The 10,103-nt window shown below is 49.0% G+C and overlaps 1 protein-coding gene across 1 annotated transcript; it reads right to left on the reverse strand.

The window, feature by feature from the left end:
* Positions 1-3,871: 3,871 nt before the first annotated feature.
* On the reverse strand, positions 3,872-6,650 carry LOC119321400. Its single transcript, XM_037595094.1, has 2 exons — positions 6,090-6,650; positions 3,872-4,210 (listed from the first exon to the last, which is right to left on the reverse strand). Exons 1-2 carry the CDS (start codon positions 6,648-6,650, stop codon positions 3,872-3,874), a joined length of 900 nt encoding a protein of 299 aa, XP_037450991.1.
* Positions 6,651-10,103: the final 3,453 nt, after the last annotated feature.

Here is a 10,103-nt window from a genome sequence, read left to right on the forward strand (position 1 = left end):
CTTCAGCCCACGGGGCCCTCCGGGATAGGTGGCCCCACCCGATGGACCCCTGGGACCCTTCCGGTGGTCTCGGTACAATACCGGTGACCATCGAAAGTCTCCCGATGGCCGAAACTGCACTTCCTATATATAATTCTTTACCTACGGACCGTTCCGGAATTCCTCGTGACGTCCGGGATCTCATCCGGGACTTCGAACAACTTTCGGTTTGCTGCATACTCATATTCATACAACCCTAGCGTCACCGAACCTTAAGTGTGTAGACCCTACGGGTTCGGGAGACATGCAGACATGACTGAGATGGCTCTCCGGTCAATAACCAATAGCGGGATCTAGATACCCAAGTTGGCTCCCACATACTCCTCGATGATCTCATCGGATGAACCACGATGTCGAGGATTTAAGCAACCCCGTATACAATTCCCTTTGTCAATCGGTATGTTACTTGCCCGAGATTCGATCATCGGTATCCCAATACCTCGTTCAATCTCGTTACCGGCAAGTCACTTTACTCATACCGTAATGCATGATCCCGTGACCAGACACTTGGTCACTTTGAGCTCATTATGATGATGCACTACGAGTGGGCCCAGTGAAACCTCTCCGTCATACGGAGTGAAAATCCCAGTCTCGATCCGTGTCAACCCAACAGACACTTTCGGAGATACTTGTAGTGCACCTTTATAGTCACCCAGTTACGTTGTGACGTTTGGTACATCCAAAGCACTCCTACGGTATCCGGGAGTTACACGATCTCATGGTCTAAGGAAAGACACTTGACATTCGAAAAGCTCTAGCAAACGAACTACACGATCTTTGTGCTATGCTTAGGATTGGGTCTTGTCCATCACATCATTCTCCTAATGATGTGATCCCGTTATCAATGACATCCAATGTCCATAGTCAGGAAACCATGACTATCTGTTGATCAACGAGCTAGTCAACTAGAGGCTCACTAGGGACATGTTGTGGTCTAAGTATTCACACGTGTATTACGATTTCCGGATAATACAATTATAGCATGAATAAAAGACAATTATCATGAACAAGGAAATATAATAATCATTTTATTATTGCCTCTAGGGCATATTTCCAACACTACACCCATATAAATACAATCAAAAGCAGGACGTAGGGTTTACCTCCATCAAAAGGGCCCAAATCTAGGTAAAATCCCGTGTTCATGTTACCATCGCTTCAAGACACCTAGCTTAGGACCCCTACTATGAGATATGCCAGATATAGAACCGACACTAGGGTCTTTGAGAACGTCTCCATGTCTTCGACGATTCTCGTGGACAAGATGATGGACAAGGCAAGACTATGGGTTTTGACGGGCGCCAAATGTTTAGGTGTAATTTTACCCCGCAAGTAGTTGTCTTACGCCTTGCAGTCTTCATGGTAAAAAAAGTAGTTGCCTTACTTTGCCACTATGTAGCTGTTGTCTTGGCCTTTGTTACAAGTCCTCAACTAATTAATGAAATGACAAGTTTTTTGCCTTGTTTAAAAAAAAGGAAAAATAGGGCTAACCACTCCCTCGATTTTTATTTACTCCGCATATTAGAGTTGATTGAAGTCAAACTTTGTAAAGTTTTACCAAATTTATAGAAAAGAATATAAATATTTACTATAGAAAATCTATGTGATGTGGAACAACAATGAATCTAATGGTATTGATTTGTTATTGTATGTGTTCATATTTTTGTCTATAAAATTTATCAAAATTTACAAAGTTTGACTTTGATCAAAGATAATATGCGAAGTAAATAAAAATAGAAGAGTATTACATAAGAATCAGTATCAACTGGAAAATCGAATTAAACTCAGTTCCCGAAACCGCATCGTAATCCTCTATTCTAGAAAAATAAATAATATATTTGAACCAATTGTGCTTCATGAATTCAGATGTGCAAGAACAGAACATATTGGATGAGCTCAGCGAGAATATGGGTACACTTAGGTCGGCCAGCCCGCAAACGTTCCAAAAAATTCACTCGACTCAGAAAATCGAGAATAGGTCAAGATAACACTCCACTCACCATTACAATCTATACAACCTACTAGATCTACTGGGGACAAATCGGTAGAAACAGCCACCTCGTATCTGCATCACACACTCAAAATCGAACGAATTTTTGTCTAAAAGGACCATCTGCCGAGTCAAATTGCTAGAAAAGACCATCTCCAAAATGAGTTGATGAAAAGGACCAGCTGCACCGTGGCTACAGACGCGGAAGGTAACACGTGGCACCTGCCGCCACAGTCGCCGGCGGCAACCCCTGCCGCCACGAGCGCAGGCGGCAGCTCGGGCATAACAGGTTTATTCGTTCGCGCCAGCTGCAATGGAACGGCCAGGCGGCAGCTACTGCTGTGCGTGTGCCGCGACACACCAGATGAGCCCTGCCGCCACAGCCAAAGGCGGTAGCCACTACCGCTGAGCGAGGAACAAATGACAATATTATATGACTATTTGTGTCAGCCATCCGGTAATACCTAACGAGTGGGTGGAGTTCATGTGCTTGACATATCGAGGACAGCTGAACAGATCATTTCACGTTTTTCAGTAACCTATCTAGTAATCTTGTACCAAGAGAAAAAACGCATTAATACGAAGGTTTCGTGTGTTCAAGCATTGGCCTGCCTGCCTGTGTGATTAGTGATCAATCTACATCTATGACGAAACCGGATTTGTCCAAGCAAGGAAGCGGCGCGCAGCAGCAACATCAGCTGCCGCCTCAGGCCGTGGCGGCAGGGCCCACCTGGCCTGTCGCGGTACACGCAACAGCCGTACCACTCCGGCATTCCGTTGCAGCTGGCGCGCCGGACGAAAAAGCCTATTAAGCCCTATTAAGCCCAGGCTGCCACCTGGACCCGTGGCGGCACGTCCTGCCGCCAGCCTCCGTGGCGACAGGCGCCACGTGTCCGTGGCGGCACGTCCTGCCGCCAGCCTCCGTGGCGGCAGGTGCCACGTGTCTGTGGCGGCACGTCCTGCCACCAGCCTCCGTGGCGGCAGGTGCCACGTGTCGGCTGGCGCACCTGCCGCCACTGCTCAGCTGGTCTTTTTTGACAATTTAATTCAAAGGTAGTCTTTTATGTCAATTTCACTTGTCAGGTGGTCTTTTTAAACAAAAATTAACGCACCATCCGATGAATCAAAAGCTTTGCGATTATCATTTGATGGATCAAAAGCTTCGCGATTATCAACGACGGGCGCCGCCGAAACATATTCCATTGAAACCAGATAAAAACTAAATACTAGAGCAGATTGAAATCAAACGCAATGTTGAAAAGAAGCATCGTTCTTAGCAGTCAACCAACACAGGTCTGACACCTGACCACTCTCCGCACTTAGCCGCGGAGGAGGTGAACAAAAGGTAATTCGAGTCTTTACCAAGACTACAAAAGACACATTTCTCTAAATCGACACGATCATCCCTAGTAATACCACTAACGAAACTACGTTGCCTCTCCTGCCTTGACGCGAAGATAACTGCATTTCTGGTGGTCCTATATATTAGCATCACTCGCTGATGCTCTGGGTCTTGCTGATGCAGAGGCACACATGAAGCTTCTTGGACTCTTCACTGTGGAGCATGTTCGGAAACACAAGGATAAAGAGGTAATAGCACCAGGAGTCTCACAACTTGTCCTGGATGTGACGATTTGGTCCCAATCTTGCAAAAGGCAACTATTGAGTCCCACAACTTGCATCCAATGTGCAAATCTGGTCCCAGCCAATTGTAGCAGGACAAGTGGCGCCTAGTCAGCACAGACGGTCAGCGCCGCACTTTTTGCAATTACCCCCCTCGCCTTAGCACAAAATAACCCGCACTGCACCTTACAAAGCACGCTGTCGACTGCCGACCGTCCGTCAGACAGCGCAGGGGCCAGGGCCCGTCTTCTGCCGCCCCTCCTCGTCTAGAGCCAGGCTGTGGACGAAGGTCGGCAGGCAGCAGCGGCCGGCGTACCAGGCCCGCTCTTTCCGGCTCCTGGCCTCCCTCACTGGTGTCGGCTCCGTGCTGCAGCCGGAGCTGGGCTCCGACACAGACTTCCCAGCTGCTGCAGCGACGGACTGCTGTCCGCTCTTGCTGCTGTCTGGCTCTCCGGCAGCGGTAGCGGCGGCACTCTCTCCGGTGTCGTTCCGCGTCGCCTCTTGCAGTAGGTCGGCTAGTTTTCTCCATCCGGTCGGAGAAGCCTCTAAAGAATTGGGCTGTGCGCGGCATTGTCAGGTAGAAAGACGTTGCTCATCACGGTCTACGTCCTGGGTTGATGGACCGGAGTGCTGCCGCGGGACGGAGTGAAATCTGCATAGCATGAAGAGGATATCTTATGGTTAAGCGTGTCGCAGGGGCTGGAGACATGAAGCTATCACATGATCTGGTAGTTGAAGATCTAGTTATCAGCGGCGGCCGCTACAAATTCTATCCTCTGCTGCAGATCATCGCCAAGTCCTACAGCCTGGGTCATCTCCATCACCAACGCCTATAGCTTGGGTCTGAACCGCTCTTCTCTACTTCATGTTTACTGAATTTACTGAATGTGCGTAGTCTCTGAACCACTTCTTCCCTGATTACTGAATTTTAGTGAATGTGAGATGTACTCTTGTAAACTGAGATGTACCCTAGTAAAGTGTGATGTCAACATCACTTCTAGTTTAACTGAAGCAAGCATACATCTCTGTCCAGTGTTAGCTAAGGGCTAAGATATCTCTGTCCAGTGTTAGCTAAGAGCTAAGATATCTCTGTCCAGTATTAGCTTAGAGATTGTTGCAAGGAGACATATCTATCCAGTGTTAGCTAAATTCTCTTGGTCTCACAATTGGTCTATCTATGCGTTGGTCTATCTATGCGTTGTCCAATGAAAATATGCATACACTGTACAGCAACATATTGAAAACATTCGTGTTTCAATATAACTGAATTTTCTGTTACATACACTCTACGCTTCTTCTTTAGCTGAATTTTCTGTTACATACACTCTGCATTACTGCTTTAACTGAATTAATTTTTCAGCTTTTGTACAACAGCATACTGAAAACATTCACATATTGACAAATCATGACATTGCAATCTGATAAATCATGCTTGCAAAATCTGACCATTTACATAGTGAACTGAATTTCATTTAACAGTATATTCATAGTGAGCTAGCCCCAGCTTGTTGCCCTTATGGCAGCAATGATGAAATCTTGACCATTCATCACCATGTTTCTTTGAAGAAAGCAAGGAAGAAAATTTAAAACAAAAGGGCCCAAGAAGGTTCGAACTGATGACCTTCTGATCTGCACACAAATTACAATTTCTAAAACTGTCATACACAGGAATTCTGCACGCCATCCAAATTGATCACTGTGAAATTTGTCAGTTACAAATTCTGCACACAAATCAACAGTGAAGTGATTGATTCCTCCCTGTGTTAATTCTGCTATACACTAGCCCTGTGAAGTGATTTATGGTTACTTCAAAAACAGAAACAAAATGATTGTTTCCAATAATACTGGAACCAATTTGTCAGTAGCAATTTCCTCCCTTGATTACTTCAAAACAGCAACAATTTCCTCCCTTGATTGACTGAAAATTGGATAGGTGATATTGATCTGAGTAGGATTTGATTAATTGTTCTCTGAATTGATTGATTCCTCCCTTGATTGATCTAGGCAGGTAATATTAGGCAGGATTTGATTAATTATTCTCGGAATTGATTGTTTCCTCCCTTAATTGACTGAACTGATGCATATGGCAGGTTTGATTGATTGGGTAGGAAAATTACCAACTCCCGCGGCGTCGTGGAAGGAACAACACCAGGGAAGGAGCAGCAGTGGCCCCTGCGCTGTCTGACGGACGGTCGATAGTCGACAGCGTGCTTTGTGAGGTGTAGTGCGGGTTATTTTGTGCTAAGTCCAGGGGGGTAATTGCAAAAATTGCGGCGCTGACCGGCTGTGCTGACTAGGCGCCACTTGTCGTGCTACGATTGGCTGGGACCAGATTTGCACATTGGGTGCAAGTTGTGGGACTCAATAGTTGCCTTTTGCAAGATTGGGACCAAATCGTCACATACAGGACAAGTTGTGGGACTCCTGATGCTATTACCTCAGGGATAAAATAGTCACGGTCCACCACTCTTCTTGGACTAGCCATCACCTTCTTTTCCACCATAACAGTGAGCCCTACAGCCGGAGGGCTCTCCACGGCGACCGAGGAGCTGTACACCGCGCCAGCTTTATTCGTGACACGCACAAGGAACACGAAGTCTTTCTTGGCGTCCCCGTTAAATTCAATAACCAAGAGGAATAAGGCACCGTCCTCCTCCGCGACCAAGAGCTCATGGTGCTTCCCCTTGGATTTCTGCGCGTCGATGGCGTACTCGTGGTCCTTGCCGTACGTGATCTTGTGGGCGGCCCAGCCGTGCTTGCCGGACTTGTCCGTGAGGTGGCGCACGAGGTCTGCCGGCGAACCCTCGAAAGAGCACTCCGGGCATAAACAGGGCGCAAAGCCGCTGAATAGGGTATCCAGGTACGAGCTCTTGACGTAGACCGCGGACGCGGCCAAGTCTGTGCAAGAAGCGCACTCGTACCCGTCATCGTCGTCACCGTGGCCACCGCCGTCCTCGTCGCCGCCGACGACACAGCCGCTGCATGCAACGTGCAGCATACGAGAGCACTGTGGTCGATGACATACACCAAATGAAAAAGGGAAAGGTCACGAATCAATCAATCGATCTTGTCGGTGTACTAACCTTCCCCTTGGATCTTTGCCGGAGGCGTTTCCCCTTCCCCGGTGTTCTTCCTCTTGTCGGCCATCGCCGTGAGAGAGAGCTCCGCTTGGAAAAGGATTGAGAGGATATGGTTTACGCGTGAGAGAGCTCCGCTTGGATATTATATACTCCTGCAATACTCCACTACTCTCCATGGCTGAAGCATGCGTACTCCGTTATGCCAGGATCTGAGACAGTAGCAGACACAAGCGTCAACGTGGAGTAACTCTCTCTGTTCTGCCCGGTGTAGTCTTGTCAATCTCGATTAGGCTCATGCATGGACGACAGGAGATGCTCCATCGAGTGCTACTCTGACAATGCAAGCAAAACTCCTCACCGTCACCTGCTACCTATCTATCCCCCTCCTCTGGCAATGCAAGCCAAAAAAACTCGGGCAGAAGATGTTCATCGTAGAACCGGCCCAGTCTCAACGGTTCAACAAAAGAAACTCCTTGTTGGCAACAGAATGCCAAATATCCAAATTCGATTTTTGTGAAAAGCTTTGTCCAGAAAATGATTCTTAAGTGTTGTCTTTTGTATCAGACTTTGGCACGGTCGGATGCCTCGCGCGGCACGATGAACCTAACACTGCTAGTACTGGACTCTCCCTCAAATCAAAAAGAAAAAACTGCTAGCACTGGACGACGGGACGGGCTATTCTGCTAGAGTCTCATTACTGGGTTCAACAGGCTATGCAGTAGAGTCTGCGGACGGAACGGAGCACGTCGAAGTTGCAGGAGGCAGGCGCGGCGATCACCAGTGAACGGAATACCATGCATGCGGTCAGCCTTCTGACTTGACTTGACGGTGCATGCAGGGAATCAAGACTTTTGCGCCCGGTGAAGGAAAGAAATCTGCTCTCCGACCGCATGCATGCCGATTGCACGCCACCCCTAGCTGCCGTAGAACTAGACTGGCTCAAACCGCATGCGCTTTTTTTTTACCGGGCTGGCCTCCTTTCCATTAGTGAGAACGAAAATACGATACATTCAAAATACGATACTTTCAGAGCACCAAAGCCACTCCAATAGCCTCCACATCGAAACGATCATCATGGGACGAAAATCTACCCAAATGCTTATTAGTACAGCTGTACTAATTGGCGTCGGGGCTCTCCCTATCGCGACGGGCCGCGGGGGTCGTCCTGACACAGGCGGGGACAAGTGTGAGGCCGGGTCACGCGTTGTAGTGGTGGTCCGCGTCATTAATTCCAGGCGAAACCGCCCGCAGCACCGGACGACATTTGTTCGAAACTACTATCGCTTCCTCCCCTATTTTCGAACTTCCCTCCCATCTCCCCTTCCCTATCGCAAGGACAGCCGCGCGGGGCTGCGGTTGTGGGTATGGCGAGGATTCGCCAGTGCGGGAGGCCGTCCGCGGGCGCGGCGAGCTGTCGGCTACAGGCGGAGGTAATACCGGCATCTCCTCGCGCTGTCCCGCTCCAAATTTGGTTTTGGCACGGCGAGGTTAGGGTTTGGGTGATCGAGGCGGGGCGATAGGTGTGTCTCCGTTGCACGCAAGGTGGGCGAGTACGGGGGTTGACGATACTGTCCGCGGGCACGGTGTTGCCACGGCGGGGGGTGGTGAGGCGGGTAGTTGGGGTATGTCGGGGGCGGGAGGCGGTAGAATTGAAGGGGTGAAGGAGAGGATAAGGGGGTGAGGTTTGCGCTGATGCAGATGAACGAGTTCCTAGTGACCGGGGTGTTTTCGTTTTTGTTGTAGTTGCTTGAATCTATTGAGACAGTTGCGTAGCAATACGAGGGGAGTTTCTTAATTGTGGCACTGGAACTTATTCGTCCAATTTTGCGAGTAGCCACAATGAAACTTATTCAAATTTGCGAGATGGGAGGGCCAATGGAAATTGTTCATCTCCGCCGTTGCAACGAAATAAGGCAGTACTCCCTCCGGCCCCGTCCCGCGCCAACCCGAGCCCTCGCGCAGAGAGGAAGAAGAGGCCCCGCCGCCGCCTACGCTGGCCGGGCTTCGCCCGACGGCGCCGCCAGGCGATAGCGGGAGGGAGCGACAAGAGGGAGAGGGACGGGGCCGGAGGGCTAGGGATTCCCCCGTCCGCTCGCGGGAGCGGAGCGGGGGTCGGGTGTTTTTTTTAAGCACTTGGCCTTCCTAAGTCTGCTTTTCAATGCCTTTTTTGCTCTTTTTTTATGTCCAAACCGGACATAAGTTTGAGATGCGGCAGCCAGTTGGGCGCACCGACAAGCGGACAGCCAAAAACGGATGCGGACGTTCACTTTGCTGACCCAAACATACAAATTCCGGACAAAACGAGCGTGTCCGTTTTAGGGTTCGTGCGTCGGACTAAACCCGTAGTAATCCCAGTTATAGATGCTCTTAGATGGAGTATTTAACCAAAAACTAGCACAATTGACGGAAACGTGACGAAAAACTACCACTTTACATTTTTGTGCGAAAAACTACCAAATTTGGACTAAACTGTGGCAAAAAACTACCAACTCGCGAAATCGCTCGCTTCGCCCGCGCTAACCCCGAATCTGATCGGTTGGGCCCGCGAATCAGTCGCCACGCTGGCGAACGGACGGCCGCCGCGCGTTGACGGCCGTTAACGGCCCGTCCACTGTCGGAACGGCGCCTCTCGGTGGGCCAATAAGTGAGAGCGAGCTCAGCCACTCGCTCATTCTCTTCCTCCTCGCTCGCTCTCACTCGTCTTCATCCTCTCCCTCTCCCTGGTGCTCTGAGCTAGGTCAGTCTATCGTCGTCGCCGCCGCGGCCATTGCTGCCGGTAGAAGTTGAGGATGCCATCCTGGTATGACGAGGACAGCTCGGATGAGGACATCAACATGGTTTCAATGGATCAGCAGCTATTTGTAAGTGCATAATGGTGGAACAGAGTTAGGGTTAGGGTTAGTTCATCCAAATTGGAGATTCAAAGTTGCTTTTGGTTTGATTCGAAGTTTCTTTTGCAGGAAACCCCTGACAGTGTGGTGGAACCATCTTTCTGTGGTTCTTACACTGAATCTGAGCCGACGTGCATGATGCATCATCAGAGGCCGAAGAAGATGGTGGCTTTTGAAGGTGCTTTGACTGGGAGGCGTTTCCTGGGTTGTCGTGTGTAGCAGGTATTAAATCTTGAACGCTAAGTTGTTTTGCTGGTGGAGATGTGTGATGTGTTTTGCTGCTGGAGATGTGTGGTGCAACATGTGGTGCAGAGATGTGTGATGTACAGAGATGTGTGCTATAGTTTATAACTGAAACTTGAAAGTGCCATAAATATGGAAGCTATATATGAAAGTAGATCTTTAGTTAACTGAATTCAATACATGAGTGAACCCGAGAACACCTACAAGCAGATATCTTTAGTGTACGGTGAACTGAAT

This window comes from Triticum dicoccoides, chromosome 6B (genome assembly GCF_002162155.2).
Source record: "Triticum dicoccoides isolate Atlit2015 ecotype Zavitan chromosome 6B, WEW_v2.0, whole genome shotgun sequence".
Lineage (NCBI taxonomy): Eukaryota > Viridiplantae > Streptophyta > Magnoliopsida > Poales > Poaceae > Triticum > Triticum dicoccoides.